At 32.6% G+C, this 24,023-nt stretch overlaps 7 protein-coding genes across 7 annotated transcripts; 3 read left to right on the forward strand and 4 right to left on the reverse strand.

Moving 5' to 3' along the window:
- Positions 1-343: 343 nt before the first annotated feature.
- LOC128385613 (kinesin-like protein KIF3A) lies at positions 344-3,194 on the reverse strand. The gene is made up of 12 exons (XM_053344499.1): positions 3,001-3,194; positions 2,714-2,855; positions 2,469-2,644; positions 2,179-2,296; positions 1,943-2,035; positions 1,680-1,884; positions 1,542-1,615; positions 1,101-1,473; positions 913-1,033; positions 707-854; positions 522-622; positions 344-452 (listed from the first exon to the last, which is right to left on the reverse strand). The coding sequence occupies exons 1-12, from the start codon at positions 3,094-3,096 to the stop codon at positions 372-374; spliced, it is 1,728 nt and encodes a 575-aa protein (XP_053200474.1). The 5' UTR covers positions 3,097-3,194; the 3' UTR covers positions 344-371.
- Positions 3,195-3,601: 407 nt separating this feature from the next.
- On the forward strand, positions 3,602-6,402 carry LOC128385614 (beta-hexosaminidase subunit alpha-like). Its single transcript, XM_053344500.1, has 4 exons — positions 3,602-4,037; positions 4,171-4,466; positions 4,530-5,929; positions 5,999-6,402. The coding sequence occupies exons 2-4, from the start codon at positions 4,416-4,418 to the stop codon at positions 6,165-6,167; spliced, it is 1,620 nt and encodes a 539-aa protein (XP_053200475.1). The 5' UTR covers positions 3,602-4,037; positions 4,171-4,415; the 3' UTR covers positions 6,168-6,402.
- A 2,566-nt stretch (positions 6,403-8,968) lies between these two features.
- Positions 8,969-10,815, forward strand: LOC128385616 (tRNA (cytosine(72)-C(5))-methyltransferase NSUN6-like). The gene has a single exon (XM_053344502.1). The coding sequence runs from the start codon at positions 9,214-9,216 to the stop codon at positions 10,750-10,752; it is 1,539 nt and encodes a 512-aa protein (XP_053200477.1). The 5' UTR covers positions 8,969-9,213; the 3' UTR covers positions 10,753-10,815.
- LOC128385607 (eukaryotic translation initiation factor 2-alpha kinase 1-like) lies at positions 10,757-13,272 on the reverse strand. Its single transcript, XM_053344493.1, has 2 exons — positions 13,115-13,272; positions 10,757-13,036 (listed from the first exon to the last, which is right to left on the reverse strand). Exon 2 carries the CDS (start codon positions 13,024-13,026, stop codon positions 10,927-10,929), a length of 2,100 nt encoding a protein of 699 aa, XP_053200468.1. The 5' UTR covers positions 13,027-13,036; positions 13,115-13,272; the 3' UTR covers positions 10,757-10,926.
- Positions 13,273-13,595: 323 nt separating this feature from the next.
- LOC128385619 (dTTP/UTP pyrophosphatase-like) lies at positions 13,596-16,133 on the reverse strand. The gene is made up of 2 exons (XM_053344505.1): positions 15,983-16,133; positions 13,596-15,075 (listed from the first exon to the last, which is right to left on the reverse strand). The coding sequence occupies exon 2, from the start codon at positions 14,898-14,900 to the stop codon at positions 14,136-14,138; it is 765 nt and encodes a 254-aa protein (XP_053200480.1). The 5' UTR covers positions 14,901-15,075; positions 15,983-16,133; the 3' UTR covers positions 13,596-14,135.
- Positions 16,134-16,199: 66 nt separating this feature from the next.
- On the reverse strand, positions 16,200-19,437 carry LOC128385606 (melanotransferrin-like). Its single transcript, XM_053344492.1, has 2 exons — positions 19,230-19,437; positions 16,200-18,717 (listed from the first exon to the last, which is right to left on the reverse strand). The coding sequence occupies exons 1-2, from the start codon at positions 19,276-19,278 to the stop codon at positions 16,409-16,411; spliced, it is 2,358 nt and encodes a 785-aa protein (XP_053200467.1). The 5' UTR covers positions 19,279-19,437; the 3' UTR covers positions 16,200-16,408.
- Positions 19,438-19,573: 136 nt separating this feature from the next.
- On the forward strand, positions 19,574-23,987 carry LOC128385621 (CD151 antigen-like). The gene is made up of 6 exons (XM_053344506.1): positions 19,574-19,853; positions 19,968-21,182; positions 21,846-22,112; positions 22,855-22,950; positions 23,027-23,230; positions 23,297-23,987. The coding sequence occupies exons 2-6, from the start codon at positions 21,120-21,122 to the stop codon at positions 23,426-23,428; spliced, it is 762 nt and encodes a 253-aa protein (XP_053200481.1). The 5' UTR covers positions 19,574-19,853; positions 19,968-21,119; the 3' UTR covers positions 23,429-23,987.
- The last annotated feature ends 36 nt before the right edge of the window (positions 23,988-24,023 follow it).

The raw sequence follows: 24,023 nt of genomic DNA on the forward strand, positions 1-24,023 counted from the left end.
TTAACAATAAATGGTATTAATAGATGATAATATTATTCATACTAACCACAGTTCCAATATACAATTAACCTTTAAAAGACATTTACTGATTGTAAACATCAAATTGCCCAATAGTTTGATTGTTACCATGAGTAAATTACAAAAATCAAGCACGATTAGAGGTTAATATTATTATTAATTCAATCAACAATTAGTAATGAGTCTAATTATGTTAATTGTTATTGTTGGCGCAATAAGTAAAATTAAACTTAAACCATGGTGATTAACTAAATCGTTGGTTGAAAATGTTTATCCTAAGCTGTTGTTATTTTTAATTGTGATTAAGTTGTCGTCTTGCAATTAATTATTTTTCCACCGTTAATCAGGTTGATTTATTTACGATAAGAGAGATAAACTTTACATAGAAAATCATCTTCCAATTGATTATCCTTTTTCTCGTGATGAAATGGTTTCTGAAAAGTAACAATTTACAAAATTGTATAATTAATTAATCTTAATGATTAAGTTAATTGTTTACTTACATCATGCATATTGTTTCCAGTGTAAGCAATACACTTTAATTGCCACTCGCCAACAAGTTCATTGTATTTAGCTGATTCTTGAATCATTTCGAAACATGATTCTGATTGTGTGGAGATAATCAAGAAATTGATTGTTAATTTTTGTGTCTAATTGTTCATCATGATTAATAGCATTTTAATTTTACCTGGAATGAATTGATTCATGATTAAATTAGCTAATTTAATCTCTTTGTGAGTTGCCCTGATTGTGTCCAGCAAATCTTCACGTAATTTACTGTATTCACTTTGAATATCAGATAGTTCACTTTTGGCCGAACATAAGTAATTAAATACCTGAGAAAGAGGAAAATATCAATTACAATTAACTGATTGTTGGTCTATTTTAATTTACCTTTTTTAATTTCTTGTTAATTCCAACAACTTCTTCTTGTAAGGTTCCATAAAACTCCTCGATTTGTATCATCTCGGCTTGTTTAGCTTCCAAAGCTAATTTGAGTTCGTCTTCTTTTTTCCTGTAATTTGATTGGAGATTAATTTGATTGTTGAGAATTGAGATTTGGATTAATTAATCGTTCTTACTTTCTAGCTTCTAATTCAGCTTCACTTTCAATCAGCAATTTCTCCTGAAGTTCAGCTTTTTCGAGTAAATTTTCACCTCCAACCATAACTTTCTCTTCGAGGCATTTTAATTTCTCTAATAATTCCGGATTACCAGAGGATTTTTTATCGATCACTGGATTAACATTTTCGTGTTCAATTTGATTAGTATTCTCAGAGTTTTCAGCTTCTGCGGCTTCTAATTGTTTCCTAAGTTCAATGATTTGTTCCTGGAATCGTCTAAGTAAAGTATCTTTGGCATCTTCATTGATTCGAGCTTTGTTTTTAATATGTTTCGCTGTGGATGCAAATCTAAGGGTACTAATTGTTTCCTCGATGTTTGATTTATCAGGACCTAAAGAAAACACAGAAATCATGATGTAAACAATTTAAGTAAATCAATTGATTTGGTGGATTAATTACCAATACAAGCGATTAAAAGTGTCTTCGAGTTGCCACCCAAAGAATCAGATAAAAGTCGAGTTAGTTTGGAGTTTCTAATGATCAAAAGAAAAGGAGAAAAGGTTAATTGTTGACTGATCTAATTGTTGATTAATTTACCTGTAAGGAATGTGAGTTGCTTTCGGATCTGTTAGAGCAGCAATTACCAACGATAATGAAGTTAACGATAAATTAATTTTGGCAGCTTCTTTCAGGCGATCACCTTGAGTTCCAGTTTTACTTTGCCGCTCTGATCCAGCTAAATCAACTAGATTTAATTTACCCACGCGTAGATTACCAGGACCTCGACCTTCCGATGGAGCAGCTTAACAAGAACAATTTAGATTATAAATTGATTCAGTTAATCTCTTTGGAAAACTTACTTTTGATCATCTCAATTGCGATTGTAAAAACAGTATGGGAACGACTCGAATCCTTGTTGACGTTTGTTGAAGCGATGGCTCTTTGTTTGTTACCTGTAATTGGTCAATACAAAAGTATAATTAGTAAAATTGAATCGAGAAATTAATTTGGTAATAAGAAGTAAAATTGAAATGAAAAGAAAAAAAAAACATTAAATCAAAATTTAAACTGAACAATTAGTTAAATTTGATCAAACCTTTTTCGAGTAATTTTTCAAGCTCATTGACATTGTTCACCACGAAACAGGATAAATCTTTAACATAGACACCACTCTGAGCTGATTCCTTGAGTTCTAAGGTTTTGTTATTCTTATTCTGAATTTCATTCAATAGATTTTCATATAAAATCAAAAAATTATCGCAATTTAGTTGGAATAAAAAATCGCCATCACAATGGAAACTGATGGTTGTTGGGAATTCATGTTTGAATAGTTAAACAAATTCCAACAATCAAGAGAATTAGATGATTGCTGATGAAATGGCTTACCAATAGATCTCTAATTTCCTCATTGTAAATCTCATAATATGAAGCTCGAACCAAGAATTGAGTATCTCGACCACTTGAAGCGATAAAATTAAAAATATGAGCAAAACTATGAGATAATATTCCGGATGAAGTGTAGGTTTTACCGGTTCCCGTTTGACCATAAGCGAAAACAGTACCTAATCGAAAGATAGATAGAAACATTTGGAACAATTTACACTTGCAATCAATTGATTAATTGTACTTACCATTGTAACCCTGAAGGACAGAATCAACAATCAATTTAGCTGATTGTGTAAAGACTTGTATTTGAGTCGCTTCTGGGCGGAAAAGTGTATCAAAGGTAAACTCTCGAGTACCAACAATTATTGTCTGTCCATTTTCATCAAACTAAACAATAAAGGCAATAGAAAAAGTGATTAATTAATAGGGGAAAAAAAGAAAAACAATAAAATGTTTTCTAGATCGTGAAAGAAAAACAATCGACACAATCAATCAAACAGAATTAAGAAAATGACTTAAGATAATCTCTTACCTGGATTATCATTGATTTCTCATTGGACTCTGTTAAAAGAGGTCGACATCGAATAGCAACCTTAACATTATCTTCTCCTTGTTCTTTAATCATCATTAACAATCCAAGATAATTAATCAAAAAGAGAAATCGAATCAAAATAAACTGATAAACAATAAAGATTAAAATTGTCAAATTGAACCAGAAAATCAAAACAATCTCATCACCATGGAGATGGAAAAGGTTAAATATCAAAGAGATGCTTCATTAAGAATTAAACAATTAGTTGATTTAGTTTTTTTCGACCCTCTAAATCAACTTCATGTCCCAATTAATCTTGAAAAAAAGCTAATTAAACAGTTTATCTCTAATTAATTTAGAAAAGTAAACATTCAATGTCAAGTTCAAATTTTCGCGGTTTAACCTTTGACCAATTAGAATTAAAAATTTCATCTCATTTCTAAATCTTTTTTTTTTTGGTTTCTTCAAGTTTGTTGTTTATTAATTGTGGTGACAATTAACTGATTATACTTGTTTTTTTTGTGAATTAATGTGTTAAAACTAAGCAAGATTTGGAAATCGTCGAGTTGTTTTTCTTTAATTTCTCCAATTATGTAAATTTAATTTTCTTTTTATCGGTTTTGTTAATGATTCAATTTTCACTTCAAGAGTTTTGGTTTTTCCTCTTCATCACAACAACTTTAATGAATCAATTTTATTTTGACTAAATTGTTTTTCTATTATTTTTTTTTTACTCTTCTCTCTCTCTCTCTCCTCTACTAGATAGACACAATTTGTTAAGTGTCGTCTTGATTATTGAAGATTAGGATATGAAACGGATGAAGAAATTGTATTCCGACAATTGGATTGTCAAATGTTGTAACAACTTATCCTAGAGCCGAACTGAAGTAAACTGTCATTTGATTTGGTTTGACTGATTTCTCAATTTATCCATTGAAAAGTTGATTGACTTTATGTTTACTTGGTTGAAGAAATCGCGAGAAAAAAACACACTAATTCTACCAGAAGATTAATGATACAAAACGGATTGATAAAAGGTAAAAAATTGAATTGAATTTATCTTATTCTCTCCATGTACTTAATATCATCTCCTATCATTTCCTATTATTGTTTTCTTTCTGTATCTTTACTCATTTTTATTTTATCTCTTCACTTGTTTATCGTTAACAGAGAGTAATAACAGAAGAAGAGATTTAATCAAAGACCAACTTGGCAGGAGAAAACAAACCTGATACAATTAACAATCGAAAAAATCTTAATTTTCTGTTCGTCAACAAATTATACAATCACCATTGTCTTTTATTTACTAAGGTGAACAATTAGAATATAAATGATCTCGTTGGATTGGTAGCTCATCACTTGTTTACTTATTGTTTTACAATTAACTGGATAATTTGTGTTAAATAACCAGAAAAATGTTCTGTAAATTAATCTTGCTGTTTATCGTTGGACTTACATGGGACTCGGTGAGTAAACAAAATTTCCAATGTGAATTATGATGAAATAAATTGTTTCTTTTTCTTTATTAGATTAACTGTGCTAATCTTTGGCCTCAACCTAAATCATTTCAACAAAGTGCTAAGTTTTACACTCTTAATCCATCCAAGTTCAAGCTTTTGTTGGACGAAAAATCAGTTGGATGTGAAATTTTGGAAAAAGCTATTGATCGATATTCTAAATTGCTCTTTCTCTCTGATTGTTCACGATTGAGAACAAATTGTGATGGTAAAAAATTACCTGTGGATCCAGTTGAAGATCTTTCCCATGATCCAAATTTTGGTGGATCTTTGGACAATTTAACCATTAGTGCCGATTCTTGTGAGAAATTTATCACTTCAGAAAGTTTCGAGATTTATACTCTTCGAGTTGCAACGGCCGATTATCCAAACGATGCCGCTTTGTTTGCCCCGTTCTGGGGTATTTTAAGAGGATTGGAAACCTTCAGTCAACTGATTGTCCCTCATAAGGGTAACTGGATAATTAATTCAACTTTTATCGTTGATTATCCTCGGTTCACCTATCGAGGTTTACTTTTGGACACAGCTCGACATTATATTCCGATTCACATTTTGCTCGAAAATTTAGACGCAATGGCCTTTAATAAGATGAACGTTTTCCACTGGCATATTGTTGACGATCAATCATTTCCCTTTGTTAGTACCACTTTTCCATCACTTAGTCAAGCCGGAGCGTTTCGATCAAGTCACATTTACACACCTCAAGATGTGGCCACTGTTCTTGAATATGCTCGACTTCGTGGTATCCGTGTGATCGCTGAATTTGATACACCAGGTCACACCCTTGCTTGGGGTAAGGGAATCAAGGGTCTTTTGACTCAATGTTATTCGGGAAGTCAACCAGCGGCCAATTCTTATGGTCCAATCGACCCAAGTAAGAATGAAACTTATACTTTCTTGGCGTCACTTTTTTCGGAAATTTCTCAAGTTTTCCCCGATGATTTTATCCATCTTGGTGGAGATGAGGTTGACTTTTCTTGTTGGAAATCTAACCCTGAAATTAATTCATTCATGAAATCACTTGGAATTGAGGGTAACTATGCTGACCTGGAAAGTTATTACCTTCAAAAGGTTATCACTATTATGGACAAATTGAAAAAAAACTACATCGTTTGGCAAGAAGTTTTTGACAATGGTGTTAAATTGCGTTCTGATGCCGTTGTCCATGTTTGGAAAAGTGGTGACTATCAATCAGAATTATCTTCCGTTGTCTCTGGTGGTTATCGAACTATCCTCTCATCGCCCTGGTACCTTAATTACATTTCCTATGGATCTGATTGGCAAACTTATTATAAAGTTGAACCTCTCGCTTTTAACGTATCATCAACATCCGATTATGATTTAGTCATTGGAGGTGAAGCCTGTGTTTGGGGTGAATGGGTTGATGGTAACAATTTAATCTCAAGAACATGGTAAGATGATAAACTACAATTAAATCTTGTTCGAATTACTATTAAACTAATATCTTTGTTATTTTAAAGGGTTCGAGCTTCAGCCGTAGCTGAGAGACTTTGGAGTGCCAAAGATGTCACATCAATTTCATCGGCAACATTACGATTAGATGACCAACGATGTCGAATGTTGAAACGCGGCATTCGAGTAGAACCCGTTCAAGGCCCTGGTTTCTGCGATTGTGATATTTGTGTTTAACATGAAAAACTATTTAATTATCAAAAATTGAATCAATTCTCTCCCCTACAACTAAATTAAAATTATCACAATTTTAAAGTGAACAAAATGTAAACAATTATTAATAAGAAACAGAAAATATTTTGATACAGAAAAACACTTCAATCAAATTTGATAAAAATTTGTTTATTCTTGAACTATTTCATTAAGAGATAAAGTTGAGGACAGTTTTCTCTGTCCAGTAATTGATACATTAGCTCCAATTTGGGTCCAAAATTAGCTCCAATTCATCAGCGCTACAAGATCTCATGAATAAATGGCATCTCTCTCTCAATTGTTTTTCTCCCACTAACCAAAAGCGAAATCGTCCATTGATTGGTATGGCACCGATACCAAGTATTTTTTGAATATCGGTACCTACTAATATATGATCAGGGAAGTCAAATGCTGTTACTAAACACCGGATGAGATAAGATTCCCTTTCGGTTTCCTTTCTAATTTTCATGTAAGTTTGACCAACAATTTCGATTCCCCCACCTAATCCTGATGAAATTGCCAATGAAGGAAACACACGCGAATTAGTTAGTTTAGCTAATCGATGAGAAACAAGAGTACAATTTGCTCCTGTATCTAAGATGGCCCATTCCGTTGTTTTATGGTCAAAATTTTGGTCTTTAACATGAACAATTAGATAGGGGTGTTCGATGCTACGAAAAACTTTGTCGGGAATATTTTCTATTTTTTCGTAATTTCCAAAGGAATTGGCATTAGAAATTTCTGGCGTTGCCGCTCGTTCTCGTTGTGATTTCCAACAATCAGGCTCATTACGTGTTTCACTTTTACAAAAGCGGCGACGTTTCGTTGGTTGAGATGTGCCCTGTTCCTTAGGAGCAGGAGAAGCCGATTGTTTTGGCCTTTCATCGCCCTTTTCCTTAGGAAAATATTGTCTTCCAGGAATCCAATTTCTCTTGTGTTGATTATCTCTCCTTGGATATTTACTGTCTCTTCGAGAAGGATAATTATTTTTTCTCTCATCATTTCGTTGATTTGATCGATTATATTGATGAGGTGGTCGTTTCTCTACTTCAGGTGAATTTCTTTGTTCATTATTTTCCTTTCGAATTTTGTTATCGATACATAATCGCGTTAATCGAAAGTGTAACTCGTCAATGGTGCCAATTGGCCCTTGACTTTTTATTATGCTGATCACTGATCGATCGAAATGTCTTCTGAGGATAATTTCGACCGTCTCTAGTTCACTTTTGGCTTTGTAATTAGCTTTATACCAAGCGAATAGAGTATAACAGAATTGAATGGGTTCGATGTCTCTGTTCCATCTCATGGTTCTTACTTTTTCGGTTTCATCAGAAGTGTAAGAATGGAGGATTCGTTCTCTAAGAAAATAAAGCCAAGTTTCGAACGGTTCACCTTGGTACTTCTCAGCTACTTGAGCGAACATGGAGTGGAATTCATTTGAAGGGCGATATAGAAGTTTCTCCTTTTTTTCGGCGTCCGAATAATTAAATAGTTTTATCGCTTTCTCAAAGACAAAGAGCCAAGTCAAAGGATCCATTTGCTTTACAAAGGATTTCATATCGATCAAACGAGGATTGATCTTCATTTTTTCTTGATTAGGTTCACACCTTAAGCTTGGATTATGTTCCTTAGGAACATAATGATTAAGTGATTGATTAGAAATCTCCTTTGGAGATTCAATCGATAGCCCGTTGGTGGTGTTTCTGTTGTAATCTAATCCATTCAGATCCTTAGGATCTGATTTACATTGTTCCTTAGGAACAGTTAAATTTGAAGAGTTTGAATGGTTAGATTTGGTTTGAGTTCCTAAGGAACTTTTTTCAAGTCTATTCCATGTTGTGTGTAAATCGACTAATCGTTGTGACATGATACCCAAAGTGTTCAGTTTGGAAAGAATTTTATCTAAAAATGAATTCTAGTAACTGGAATGTAAATTTAGTGTGAATTTAGTTTTTACCAATGCGGTTGAATGACGGTGAACACGCGCAGACGTGCTTTTGTTATGCGTCTTGGTAGTTTCTTTGTTGCACTCGGTACACTTGATGGGTGAGGCTCCAGGAATGTTCGTAAGCTCAACTTTTCTACTTTCAGCTGACTTTTTTCGGCTTACGATTACAGCTACATAAGGAAATTAACTTAATCGCTCAATTACTTGTGTTTTTTTTAATTAGGTTAGGTTTTCATTATTAAGGGTCACTATGGACAAGGGAAGGCCCAAAGGTCCTGAGGCAATCAAACTGTCACACAATAAATTTAATGTTAGCTGTCGACAGCTAATCAGATCTGTCTTTCACTAATAGCTTATATTTCATTGTTAAATGTGGACTAACATGTACTCGTTATACCCACAAGGAGTTAAATAATCTTAGATTGTTGAACTAATTGTTTAATTAATTAGATTAAATCATTTTCCTAAAAACCAAGAGTCGTAAGCCGAAAAAACGTTTACTGAAAGTAGAAAAGTTGAGCTTGCCGACATTTCTTGATAATTTAAAATTCGGCAATTTTATAATTCCAACAATCGATTATAAAAAAGAGTTAATTGCAATGCAAGTCTACCATCAATCGATTATTAATGTGACCTAAAGGTAGATCCTTCTACCAACTAACCTTTGGCCGGATGATCGGTCAGAAATTACATGTGACCTTGTCTCTCACCGCTCAGAGACTCTTGGTTCGTACTGGTTGTCCACTCAAAATGAATTATTAGTTTGTTCAATTGTTAAATTGCTCTCTAAACCAACGTCAAGTTTATCTTTTACCACTTCAATTAAATATAAGAATTTTAATATTCAACTGGATGGAAATTGTTACAATTAAGTTTTAATTGTCGCGCGTTTGTTTTTCTCCCAAAATCCAATCAGATGAAAGTTAATTTGTAAACATTGAACATGTGAGAGTTTTCATTTAATTTGGTGGAAAATTGTTTTTAATTATTCGTTTCAATTAACTTGTTTTCTCAATTGTCATTTTATCAGGTCTTTAATTTTGTCTTTTCGCAACGAATCAATACTAATTGTCTTTGTGTTTAATGAACTGTTATTGGTATAATTCAACAAAATTTTTTCAGTTCATTGGCCATTCGACTAAACTTTTTAAGCTTGTGAATTCTGTTAATTATGTTGCTTACCAGCGATTTAATTATAACAATTTAAGATCTATTGAAACTATGGCCTGTTATCCAGAATCACCTTTTACACGAGTTAATGATTTAAGAATTTTTCTCAAAAACTCTCTGAGTAAATCATGGTTGTTAATGGAAAACGATGGTTCGAATGGAGATGATTTGAGTGAAATTAAATTCCGTCAATTAGAAAAATGGTTAACTCGACCACCAAAGTTTACAACAATACGATTTAATTGTAATAAAATGGATTCGTCAACTGCTGTTTCCAAATTGAAAGAGATTCTATCTGAACGTTGCCATCGTTTTCCGGTTGAATCTTTATCCATCTCAGTTCATCCGATCCTTAAAGATTTACTAATTGTTACGAATGGGGGTTATGATCAGATTGAATCTCTGCAACCTCACGGTAAACCAGTGATAATTGATCTTCGAGCAGGTCAATCGGTACTTCGAGGATCAGAGATTTACGTTGGTGGGATAATCGGCGCTCCATCTGATTTAAGGAAATCCGACCAAGTGGCCGTTTACGTTGATATTCAAGGCAAATGTTTAAAAGGTTGGAAACGACCTTACAAAGGGGCTAAGGTTTTCATCGGAAACGGGATCAGTTTTCATGATCGTCGGGACATTTTCTGTGATCATCCACCTCAAGGAATCGGTGTTCAATTAACTAACTGTCTCTATCCAGCTCCTTCTTTATATGGAAACATGGATGACCTTTTTTTTGCTCAGAATTTTCCCTCCATGGTTACAGTTCACACTCTGGACATTTCACCGGGTCAAGTAGTTCTCGATATGTGCTCAGCCCCCGGTGGTAAAACAACCCACCTCGCATCCTTGATGAACTTGACTGGAACCCTAATCGCTTGTGATGTATCAAAATCAAGAATTGAAAAATTAAAGTCAAACCTTCAACGATGGCAAATGGATCAATTTGTTTCCGTCTACAATCATGACTGTACCAAACCAATTGGAAGACTGAACAATCAATCAACTAATCAACTTGAACCTCCATTTCAAGAGGAAACATTTGATCGGATTTTACTTGACGCTCCATGTAGTGGACTTGGACAACGACCTCAACTTGTCGGGGATAAAACTTTGTCCGGTTTCCTGTCCTTTCCTAAAATTCAATCTCGCCTAATTGAAAATGCGGTTAAATTGTTAAAAATTAACGGAATTTTGGTCTATTCAACCTGTTCCTTTACTATTGAAGAAAATGAGTTAATTGTTGATAAAATTTTAACTGATTATCCACAGATAAAGTTGGAATCACAAAAACCTTTTCATTTTGGTCAATCAGGTTTCAAAGGTGATCACAATTTAACCTCCGATGATTTAACCAAAATCCAGCGATTCATTAATACTAATCAAGAAATTGATTCTCCTGAAACTGATACAATCGGATTCACAATTACAAAACTTAGAAAAATTAAATTGTAAACTGTTTCTAATTTTGATTTTAAAGTCTAAATAAAAGTTTAATCATTTGATTACATCAATTAATCATTTCCTTTGGCAGTATAATGTAAAAATATTTTCCATATGATTGGTCACTTTGGTCATTCGTTGTAATAATTAGATTAGATTTCCAGAGAAACAATTAACATTCATTAACTAATTGTCGCTTTTCAATTGGGTGTCTATTGCTTTAGATAATTTGTCAATCTCTTGAATTTCCAATTCCTTTTGTAATCTCTTGATTTCTTCATCTTTTGCTTGAATTGTTTCCTCCAATTTGGTTAATTTATCATTTAAATGCTTATTAATTTCTTTAACTTGTTCGTAAGTAGGTTGATCAGAATTAATTTTCCATCCATGACGGAGAATCGATTCTTTATCAAGTATTGTCGCAGCATCGGGACGAGATTCGGGATCATCTTGAACTGTTTCCAAAATTAGATCAGCAAATGGTTGACATTTAGTTAATTCCTCAGGTAATATTTGTTTACTTTTAAGTTTATCGAATCGATCTGATCTCTCCATATCGGTGAACAAAGGGTAAAGCAGTTCGAAGGCAATTAGACCCAAAGAGTAAATATCAGCTTTACAATTGTAACAAGTAGTTTTCTGTTGCTCTGGAGCGGAATACGATGAAGTACCCAAACCTCGAGTACGATTTTGTACCTCTCCCGACCAGGCCAAAGTTTCGTCTTCCTGAACCTCGACATGAGCATTAAAAGTTGTCAGTCCAAAGTCACCGATTTTAACAACACCCAATTCAGAAAAGAGGATATTATGAGGCTTAATATCGCGATGGATTAAATTGTGTGAATGTAAATGATGAACTCCTTTTACAATTTGGATAAAAATGTCAATCGCTTTATCGTAATCAACTGATTCACTTCGTTTATGGTATAAATCATCGTTTCTCTTATCGATCCAAGCTCGAAGGTTAAATGAACAGAGTTCCATTTGAATACAAAGGACACAATAATAAAGAGGTGCCTTTGTATTAACCTTCGTGGTTACGGCCAATTTATCACCGTCGCAAGTTTCCTTTGGTTTCATTTTTAATTGCTGTTGTTGATTAGATGAATGTTCAGATGAAATAAATTCAACCATTAAATCATTAGAAGATGATGATTGTTGGGATTTAGAGGGTAATTGGGATGAAGATGCTGATGAGGATGTGGATGTGGATGAAGAAAGTGAAGTTGAATTGTTTTCATTTTGTGATGTCGATTGAGATGAAAATGATTCTTGAGATAATTTTTCAGGTGAATTTGGTGATTTAATCAGTAGGGTATCAGGTGAAAGTGTTACTTGTGATTGGATCAACGAGTCACCATCTTGTTTAGGATTAAATTGCTCCTTTAAATTAGATGATGGTGAATGTGAGACTGTTGCTCCTTTTGATGGCGGTGATCCTGATGAATCGGTGGAGGAGAGAAATTCAGTCGTTGATTGTAAACCATCACTAGAATTGAAAGAATCAGCTGGAGACCCATAATCTTTAACATAATGATCTAACCATGAGCTTTTGTAAGAGACAATATTTTGATGAGAGGGCAAAAGAGCATAATAATAAACCTCTTTCATTATTTTCGAGGCATCAACTTGGTTTCGACTCTTAAATGGAATCGCCTTGATTGCATAGATACACTTGTCGGTTAAATTTTGCATCTTGTAAACGGATCCAAATCCACCCTTAGCAATTAGGCCACAATTTAGGAAATCATTGGATCGAGAAGTGTTGGAAACATTGGAGATCGGATCAGTGTTGAGTAGTTGGTGTTGTTTAACATTTAACCGGACAAACAGATTATTTGACTTGGGTAGCGATGAATTACGAGAAAACAGATCACCTATGTTAATATTAAGCGAAGTATATTGCTGGTCAATGTCCAAAGAAATTTCCGAGATGAGATTATCAAGGTGAAAACTGTATTTGTGATGGTAAGACCGGAGAGTATCAATTTGGGGTAAAACCTCAACGAAGCCCAATTGTCTTAAACGTTTACAAAGCTCTTGGTAAACAAGAGTTTGTTTTCTTTCATCTTTCTGGACATTGGTCACTTTATCGTATAAAAGGGTGTAAAGGGTGAAAAGAGATTGTCTTGAAGGTACTTCAGCAGCAATTAAAGCCGATGATGAATTATCATCAAGATTGGAAACATCCAAATTAAGAACTGGTTGTAAAGGTCTCGGTGAATCAACTCGATCACTTGGATTATCATTTTTAACAGAACGACGATAGTCCGAATCGTTGGTCATGATTATCTCACTTTAAATAAGAACAATTAACACAATTAGAATAAGAATTCAAAGCAATTAATGAGTTAAAATTAAGAAAACAACTCACCTTGATTAAGGTTGTTTTCCTTTTGGCTTCTTTTCACTTGAAAACCATGAGTTGAATTCAACTCCAGCTGATTAGTTGCTCATGTTCATTGGATTAGAATCCAAGTGACGTTTAATTTTCCTTTTAATTGTGATTAATTTTAACTTTAAATTGACCAATAATCTTTCGAGTTACAATTTAAATGGTCATTTAAATGTCTACAAGAAGAAAATTACTCTCATTGGAAATATTTCCATTGTTATTTGTTAATCGGTACGAGTGAAAATCAACTAATCAAATTGATCAATCATCTTTTATTTTTCTGATTCTTGGTTAATTGTCAAGGTTAATTGTTTGACATTCGATTGTGATATTTAGATGTTGATTCATTGATTGGAAATTGATTCCATTTTTTGTTCTGGTTGTTTTTTTTTCGAGACCAATTAGTTGATTGATATTTTCTTTATCGTTGTTGTGATAATAATTGTTACAGAGAAACAGGTAAATGTTTTAATTTGTTTATGTTGATAACCATTTGATGGGTAAAAATATATTGAAAGGGTTGGTAATTGACAGCAAACATTTAGATTGGATAAACAATAACAGGATAAAATGAAAAGAGATTAGCAAAAGATATTGAAAGAGCTTAAACAGTTTGGATGTTGAGGGATTTCACTTTTTTTTTACAATACATGGAACTGAGAATTCTTGATTCATGGTCAACGAGATTTGGTCAAACAATCCGATAGGAACTGTTCCTATTTCATCAAAGAAGAAGAGAGAGAGATTTACAAAATAAAGATTATCCAAAAGCGATTAGCAAAACTTGACTACAGTCATGTAATGATGTTGATTAGTTGAAGAAGAAGAAGAAGAAGACAAATTAGATCAGATATTGGAGTAGAAAAAAAGGAAAAGGTAAGAAAACCTTAAATAGATAGAAATTGTGGTCAAAGATGATAGAGTTTAGAAGGAGAGGAAGATAATATTTAGAAAATTCTATTTGGGTGATACAATCAGTGTTCGAATTGTATTCTTAATTCTATTCGGAATACATGTGATACAATTCTTTGGTTAATCGATGAAGTGGTAATCCAACTACATTGAAATAATCTCCTTTAATTGATTCAATTAGAGTTGCTCCTATTCCTTGAATAGCATAGCCTCCAGCTTTATCCATTGGTTCACCGGTTTCAATGTAAGAGTTAATTATATTGGGTGTTAATTGACAAATGTAAACATCGGTTGCTTCATGGAAAGTTGTCACCACATAATCATCACCGTTACCATTATCATCCTTGTTACTACAAGCATTTGAGGTTGTTGTTGTTGATGATGTTGTTGTTGTTATTGTTGTCGTAGTTGTTGTTGACGAGGGATTGTTAATTGTTGTCAAAGCCGCTGATGAGTGAGGTGAAGTTGAATTTGTGACCAGAGCAACACCGGTAAATACTGTGTGCCAATTACCACTTAATTTGGTCAACATTTGAAAAGCATCTTCTTTATCTTTGGGTTTCTCGTAAATAGATTCTTGAAAAGTGACCACAGTATCCGCTCCGATTATCAGGTCAGCGGTCTCACCGGCATCGGCTAATTTTTTGTACACATGAATAGCCTTTTGTTTAGCATTTTCTTTAACATATTCACAGGGATGACTAAACTTATCCCGCAACAATTGTTCATTAAAACCACTGTCAATTATCTCGAAATTAAGTCCAATTGATTCAAGAAGAGCTCGTCGTCGAGGTGAAGTACTACCAAGGATATTTCTCTGTTTACTAAGAAGATGGGCAATTGGTTGTAACATGATTATCGACGCTTTTGTTTTCTCGAATCACTTTATCTTTAAGTATCAATATGAATCCTCTTTGATGTTGAATTGTTGTTTATAATTAGCAATCAAAACGAAAAGAGCAGTTATCTTGACATAAATAATCACAGAATAAATTGTCCGAGTGAAAGGTTGAGACAGAGATCGAAATCTAGAGAAGAAGAGGGAAAATAAAGAAAAGAAGATGATTAGTTGATGATGAGAAAAGAGAGACAAAGAAAAGGAACATGATGATCAAGGTGTAGGCGAAAGAGGAGGAAGAAAAAGAAGAGAATTTCAATCACCATGAAAGTGTAGTGTCAATGGAAAGAAGAGACAATTAACTAATCCATTAATACATTGAGCTTTTTTCTTTCTCTTTTTTTTATTGTTACATTAAGAGAGTTTTCTTTACCTTTTCTTTATCTTCTTCTTTTCATTTTCTTACAAATACTCTTAACCTTTTTGGCTTTCTCAATGTTGATCTCTTTTCTTTCTTTCTTTCTTTCTTTTCTTTCTTTTCTTTCTTTTCTCTCTTTCTATCAAAATACCAATCATTAAATTCTGGTTTTTCTTCTTCTTTTTTGCTCTCAACAATAACATCCAACATGCACCAATAAACAAGGCAACTTGTAGTTAAGACAATACTGGATTAATCATGGCAAGAGATTGGAATTGAGCTTGGTCAGATTTAATTGCGAACAAAATTAAAAGAAAGAAAGAAAAATAGGGAGAGAGAGAGAAAAAAAAGAAAGAAGAAAAAAGAAGAGAAAGACAAATAAGAAAAGAATAAAAAGAGAAAAAGAGAAAAAGAAAGACCTTTGTTCAAAGGAACGGCAATTATTCAATCTTCGGGTGATATTATAATTGCTTTTCTTTTACCATTCTAATCAAATTAATCAGGACACTGGTTAATGATTGGAAATTGTTTCAAATCAATTCAATCTAAATTACAATTAACTCAACAAATCGATGAGAAAGTAGAATTGATATGATTACAATGACCGATTATGGGTGAAAATGTATTGTTATTGAAAGAGAAAAGAGAAAAGGACAGAACGAAGACTTAATCATCTTACCTTTTTAACAATTAACTAATTGTAATGTTGGTTGAAATTCTCAATTGACTGATGTGGTCAATCACAAATAGAAGTTACAATTAAATCTCATTTAAAGTGAACAATTGATTTTGTTTTGGGAAAACCAGTTACCATGTGAAAAAATAAAAAGAAAAACGAAAACAAAAAATCAAATCGATTCAAAAATCGATTTTCAATTAATTAGAATTCAAGTGAATTGATGATTGAGATTTTTTATTTTTCTTTATTATTTTAATTTTGGAATTTGCAATTTGTCACAGTGAGAATTGATTTTGATCATGATGATGAGATTCAAATGTGTGTGTATTTGTGTATATGTGAGTGTGAGCGAGAGAGAGAGAGAAAGTGAATTTAGTTGTTTTATATTAAATTAAAAAAGAAAAATTTGATTTGTAATAATTATGATTAAAGTGAGAAAAAGTTTCGTGTCCAGTTGATTGAACAAATTAAGGCAATGATTAATTGTAAAGATGAACATGGCAAACAGGATTGGGTTGATTGTGATGTACAATCGGTTAATTTCATTAAATTAATGAATTCCGGGCTGAGGTAAGAGGTGTGGGTACGTTGGTTAACAGGTAAGGCCACTAATTGTGAGGTCGCATCGGAAAAGATTAAATCATGATAATTTTTCTCAGAGACAAACATTTTAAATGTATAATCTTGGGAATATTTTGATCCATAGTATTGCTGAGCGGTTAAGAAAAGGTTTACATAGGCAGCGATGTGTTGCTCAGGTTTTAATGGACTGGTGACCATCGCGTTACCCGCAACTTTGCCCAAATTACATGAGGCTGAGGCGTTATAACTTGCTCGAGATCCATCTCGACATAAAAGTTCATAATCTCCGGGGATTAAATTACGAGACCAGAATTCTGGATTACGACCAGCGGTGTTTTCAAAGATCGCCGTGTGTTTGACAAAGGCCACATTTCCACCTCCCGCAATGAGACATCGAAGAGCTCCCGTTGAACCGTAAAAAGGTTCATTGGCATCACGGGCACAATACGATTTAGAGGTACCCGAACAAAGGTCACATAGATTATTTAATCCCCAATCGGTGGTTGTATAATCGGGTGAAAGTGCTCCTGGTGCACAAGATTTTTGGAAAAATTGAGCCGCAGCGGTAAGTGAATCACACCCATAGGATCTCATCCGATTGTTGGAGAGGAGGAAACCCAAAGGTACAACCCAACCGGCAGCGGTTCCAACACCCGTGTGACATGATGATTTACCCTTGAGGAAAAATAAATCAGACTCTGGGTCGGAGGTTTTAGCCACAGCGACAACATAATAACCCGATTCAGTGAGGTCATATTTTTCCGCTAAAATGGGCACCAGTCCGTATTGGTGGCCTGCTCGGTAAACATCAGCGGCATCTAACATTACCAAATCGGCTCGACCTCGTCTAATAGCTTCCATACAGCCGATTACACTTCTCTCAGAGACACAGCTTAACATGGGCTGTAAAAATGCCGCTCGAAATGTTGTTGCCATCTCTTGACATTTCTTCATCTCAACGGAAGATATTACACAAAGTCGAGCAGTTGGAACTGGACATTTCTTTAATCTTTTAGAAAGTAACTCATAATTGTCCTTTTTTAAATAATTACGAAAAGTTTGATCGGGACCTGAAAGTGGCTCGAATCCAGTAAGTTCATCAGAGAATAATAGATTTGCACTGTCACCATATTTTTGTGGACTCCGTTCATCGGCAAGATTAAATGATTGAGATGCTTTTCTATTATCATTTGCAAAGTTCTGATTGTTAACTGTTCCATAATCATTGCCTACGTTGAAAATTTTAGCTGATTTCATGAGGAATTGCTGAACTTTTTTCCTCTCCTCAGGTAACATGGAAGAGAAAACAACAACTGCATGAGCAGGTGATCGACCCCAATTACATTCTCGATAGTTACTTAATCCTCTTCGACCTCCTTGTGGACATAAAAGTTCCAGATCATCTCTACGGTAACTATAACGATCACGTAAGGCCATTAATCGAGCAGTTGAATGTTTAAGAAAAGCAACATCTCCATTGTCAATGAGACATTTAAAAGCTCCCTCGTAATTAGCATATTCATCGGATCCAGAACATTTAGTATGACAAAGAGCACAAATCGATTGAGGATTATCACCACTGGGATTGTTTTTATCATTTAAAGCATTTGGTGCACACGAAGAATTGAAAAAAGTGGCCGCTGTTTTAACGATATTATTACAATCTTTAAACTCAATGATTCCATCATTTATCAATCGAGCCAAAGGTAAAACCCAACCAGCCATTTGATTTACTCCAGGGAAACAAGCTTTTTTACCTTTCAAATCAGTTATCGTTTGAATTTGAATGGATGAACTTTTCTTGACCACAGCAACAGAGTAATAGCCATCATCTAATGTTGAATCATATCTTTCAGCCATGATTGGGACAAGTGAATGATATCGACCAGCAATGAAAACTTCACCAGGATCCAAGGTAACCAAATGAGCTCTTCCTTTCTCAATATGATTCATACAAGTCTCTCGGTCAGAGGTTTGTTCACATTTCAATTGGTAACCAAATGGTTCCTCTGAACCAACAGGTACATTATTAGGATAACGTTTGATAGCTTCAGACCAATCCAAGCATTTCTTTTGTTCGGCGACACTTATTGTACACCAAATTAATTCTTTAGGTGGTGTCACATCAAACCTAGAAGATTGTGCATAATAACCTAAAAAAATTGGAGAAAAAAAAAAGAGAATAGAAAATAAAATTAATCAATAATTTTCTTCAAAGAAAAAAGAACAGAAAAATATTCAACAGAATCAACAATCTTTAAAACTACAAGTCGACAAGTGGATTAAAACTTGACAATATTTAACTTCAAATTCTATATAAAAAGACAATGAAAATGATAGAAATTAATCACCAATCTAATTAGTATTTAAAAGAAAAGAAAAAATTACAAAAGTAAAAGGAAATGTAAAGGTAAGTAAAAAATACTATTGGTTACAGGTAAGAATAGAAAAACAAAAAATTAGAAACAAAACTTTCACTAGTTTAATTGCACTGATTAAAGTTACTTCTTGAAAAATGCTTGTCAATCAGTTTAGATTATCTAAATTAATCATATTAATCAAATTTAATTGAATTGAAATAAGGTAAAAACAAGAAAAAAAAACAAAAGGGTAAGAAAAAGGTAAACATGATAGGTAAATTTTTCTCATGTAAATGTTTACTTACCTAGAGGGAAAAAAAGAAAGAAACAAATTTTACCAAAGATCGAGTTCATTTTAACTGAATTGATTGATTATTGGTAAAAGACCAGTTAACTAATCATCAGAAAGAATAAAAAAATCACCAAATTAACTAATTAAACACAACAATTAGAAATTAAATTGTTAACATTTTCTCTCAACTTTTGTTGTTGGAAACCAAGGGTTAGGTTTCTCTTTCTTTTTCTCTTTCTAATCCAATTGGCCGAGTTTGGAACTAAAAAGAGCATAAGAAAAGCATAAAAAGCATAGTAACCGAATTGAATTTCCAACGGGAACGTTAATTGTTTTTTTTTAATTTTCGTAATTAAAATTCTTTATTCTTTATTATTGTGATTTTAATTTCTTTTCCTTAATGGTTGATTAGGTAATTTAAGCTTCTCTAGAATCTAAATTCATAAGAGAAGAAGTTTAATTACGAAGATTTATTTCTCTTTTTGGATGTTATTTGTTTTCCCTCTATAATTATGGTTAATGTTTTTAACCGAAAGCTGATTAATTGGTCAATCTTATTGTTTTACCTTTTGGATTAATGTTACATTTTAATCGTTGATCAGGTTGATTAAATCATATTTTTGTTTCTATAATATTGGTAAGTATTAGTTGGTTAAAAGGGTGGAAGTGTATTTGTTATTTCTCTCTTAATGATGTTTAAACAGTTATGTGATTATCGATTGTAATTAATTGTATCTCTCTTGTCTTTTAGCCGGATATCTTTTGTTTAATGTTTTTCTCTTGTTGGATCAAATTATATTGGATACAATTGTTGAACGCCTACATTATCAAATCAAAATCTTCATCATTACGAATATTATCTTTATCATCATATTCATCAGTGTTCTTGTAGAGTTTTCTCAGTAATATTCTGAAAAAATTTTCTCTTCTCTCTTTCATTTTCATCTTCTTTTTTTTGTGGTCACGATAATTTTGGTTAACTTGGAGACACACCCAGTTGATGGAAATGATGATGATGAGATTCTCAAGTCCCGATTAATGTGAAAAAATTGATTTACTCTTATCCCTGTACATCAAATCTCTATTGAAGAATAAGAAAAAAATGACGACATATAAGATATGGAAAAAGAGGGAATCATGAAATTCAAAAGAAAACAAAGAGAATATACAAGAAAGGAGAGCTGATAATTCCAATGAAAAGCAGTTAAAGAATCAAAAATTGATGATAACGAAATAGAATGAGAGAGAAGGAGGGAGAGGGATAAATCTTCTGATGGATAATGGTGGTAACATATTCACACACTCTCAGGTTATGGAGACAATCAAAGAGAACTCAAGGAAAGACAAGAAGGAGAAGAGAAAATTGTAACAGAGTGAGAGCAACAATCATTCTGGATCATTTGAATTCTGCTAAGTCAATAGTTAACAACTTTGAGAATCAACAATCTAATATTGAGAGAGAAATAGAAAGACCAATATTCGCAATTAACTTCCAGTTCCTTTTAACCTTGTTACCAACAGTTTGAACCAGCAAATTATGAACATTTTTCTTCCGTTATTCCTGATGTTCTGCTTCAAAAGTTGAGAGAGAAAAGAAAAAAACAAATTATCAATAAGAAACTTGAGATAATTTAATTAGTTATCATAATCTCTTCTGGTCCACATTCGTCCACGTCCTGATTTCCACCAAGTGACAATTTAATTTGATTCATTTGTGTTTACCTTTTCTGTTTTTCTGTTACCATTTCTCTCAATCCAATTGTCACATTTGAATCTTGGATTATTTTGAAAACTTTAATCGCTCAACACTTTAACCATTGAACATTGGACAACAATCAATTAACTACATCAGAAAGTCTGATGTGTCTGATCAGTGATATTCAACGATTATCAGTAATCAAAAATGGTTGACGGTTTCGCTAAAGGAGTTAAATTTGCTATGCTAATCGCCAATGGAGTTATATTTGTAAGTAATAACAATTAAAGTTTTTTTTATCAAGTCTCCCTATCAAAACCTTACCTAATTTAATTACAACGAGATTAATTTACACCAGTAAATAAGCCAGAAAGTAACCAAATAATCATTGATTAATAATATTAATCTTCATCTCCATTAAAATGATTAAATGTTGCTGATAATAATGATAAAGTAATTTAATGACCATCCATTGGTTATAATACATAATCAAATGTGAACCTTAAACCAATAATGATCACTTTTGATAAATTACTTGATTGATTATCACCATAGATAAAGAAACAAGAAACTCGACAATTTTAAAAGGTTATTAGTTAATTTTATCAATACTAATCAGTAAATCATAACTTCCACCTCCTCATCATTTATTATTCTTAGATGATTACATATTGCTAGTAATTTAATTGTATCTTCAAACAAGTGAGAATATTTGTCCACCCTCTTAATAAATTATATCGAATCATGATAATAACTAATTTCATGATGACTTGATTATCATCTAAAAATCAGATTGAACTTTTTTTCCATTCAATCTTCCCAATGGAAGATGTTTAAAGCGGGAAAATGTTTCATTGGATATTTTTTCAAAACGAATTGAGTTGAATTATATTAATTATTATTATTTTTTTCTTCTTCTTCTAATTACTTTAGGCTGGTGGAATTACTGTTTTCTCCATTGGTGTTTGGACTCTTTCAGATAAATCTTTCATGGAAAGACTTTTAGGAACTAAATCATATATTGCATCAGCATCAATTCTAATTGGAACTGGTCTAGTTGTGGCAATTATCTCATTCCTTGGATCAATTGGAGCTTGGAAAGAGATACGATGTGTATTAATAACTTTCTTTTTTATTCTGGCCATGATTTTCCTCACCATGTTAACCGGAGGAATTCTGGGTTACATATTTCGAAGTGAGGTAAACACAATCAATAGTTTTCAATCCGCGCAATGTTTTAATTAATCCAAATTGTACTGAGATAAATCATCTAACCTTCATCTACATAGTATTACTTAAATTAACCTTATTCAAGGTAACAGGTAAAAAGTAAATCAACCAACAATTAGATTTACTTATTCATTATCTCCTCTTCTCAAGTGCATTTGTCATAAATATTATCCGGTGTTTCCTTTAACCAGTTATTGATTGTTGGTATTATTATTATTACAATCAATTAGTAATCAATTAGTTAAGTGTATGTGTCAAGTCAATCATTACTTTATTCAATTACAATAGTTAATATTCAAGATATTAATAGATTGTATCTCTCTCCAAATTTCAAGCTGATTAATGTTAAAGATAAAATCTATTTACATTCTTGATCTAATTTGAATATGTACTAAAAATAATAACAATAATAGTCCTAAAAAAGTACCAAAGACACACCTAATTTATCAGATTGACAAGTTTGTCAGTTGAAAGAAAGTTTTCTAAACATTTTCTATTCTCCCATGAAAGTCAACTAATCAGTAAATTTTGACAATTGATTTACTTTATATTCTCATGAATTTGAGAAGAGAAAACAATTATCTAATCAGAAATATAACCTTTCAATTCCTGACACTAATCAAATTATCATTTTCTTGTTAATTCTAATAATTATTATATAATATTTACACTCTTTTTTTTATTACTTCTTTTAATTTCTTGATTGTTTAAGGTTGATGAACGAATGCACACAGAAATGGTGATGACAATTAAATTATATGGAAATGATACCAAAGTAACCGAATCATGGGATGCTGTTCATAGAAATGTAAAATTTGATCATCAAAACATGACATGAATATCAATTTAACTTTGAATTGAATCTCTCTTTCATCTGATTATAGTTTAATTGTTGTGGAGTGATACCTAATATTGCCAATCCAAAAGCTTATCGTGACCAAAAGGCTTACAAAATTTGGTTAAGAAACAACGTTTTTAAATTAAGTGGACCTCAAGTTCCCGAAAGTTGTTGTAAGAATCCGCTTGACCCTCAACAGCGAAAAGCTTGTGTCCGAGATAAACTAGAGGAGAGATTTGTCTTTATGGATGTAAGTAATTAATTGGTATTCTATTGATTGTCTCATTAATTGATTGTTTTAATCTTTTAATTGTAGGATTGTTACGAGAAGATGAAAGAATTTGTTAAAGCTCATGCATTGATTGTCGGTGGAATTGGAGTTGGAATTGCAGTTCTCATTATATTCGGAATGATTTTGTCCTTAGCTTTATTTCTCGTTATAGAATAGACAATTTAACCTTTTTCTTAATTGTGTGCTCGTCGTTGATTACATAACAATCAAGCAAACAACAATCACCAAACAATCAAAAGAACATACAATGTATGACGAAAACGATGATGATGATTATGGAAACAATGATTTGATTAGTTCAATGTTCAGGTAAAAGATGATAGATTATCTATCGAAGTAGGTGAAGCAATAATCACGCAATCAACGAGTTAATTGTAAGATAAACAAGAAAAAGAGAAAGAGATTAAGTACAAAAAAATGTCCATTTGGATTTACAAGGTATTGGTCAACGATTAAGTTAATTTCTGATCAACCCTTGATTCTGATTCGCATTTTCTGTTTGATCAGAAATCTCTCTTTCTCAGTATTTAATCAGAGTAAACAATTAATCAATAATTCCAATTGGTGATCTCATTACGATTTCATTTACCTTGACTTTTTTTTCTCAATCATCAAAGTTACTTTAGTTTTCCTTGATAATGTTTCTATCATTGGGAATTTGTAATTTATTTTAATATTTAATTCATCTTCTTATTAATTCAAATCAATTGTTCATCGCAATTAATAAGTAAATTCATTTTAAAATTGATGA

This window comes from Panonychus citri, unplaced genomic scaffold, assembly GCF_014898815.1.
Source record: "Panonychus citri isolate SS breed McGregor unplaced genomic scaffold, ASM1489881v1 Contig00049, whole genome shotgun sequence".
Lineage (NCBI taxonomy): Eukaryota > Metazoa > Arthropoda > Arachnida > Trombidiformes > Tetranychidae > Panonychus > Panonychus citri.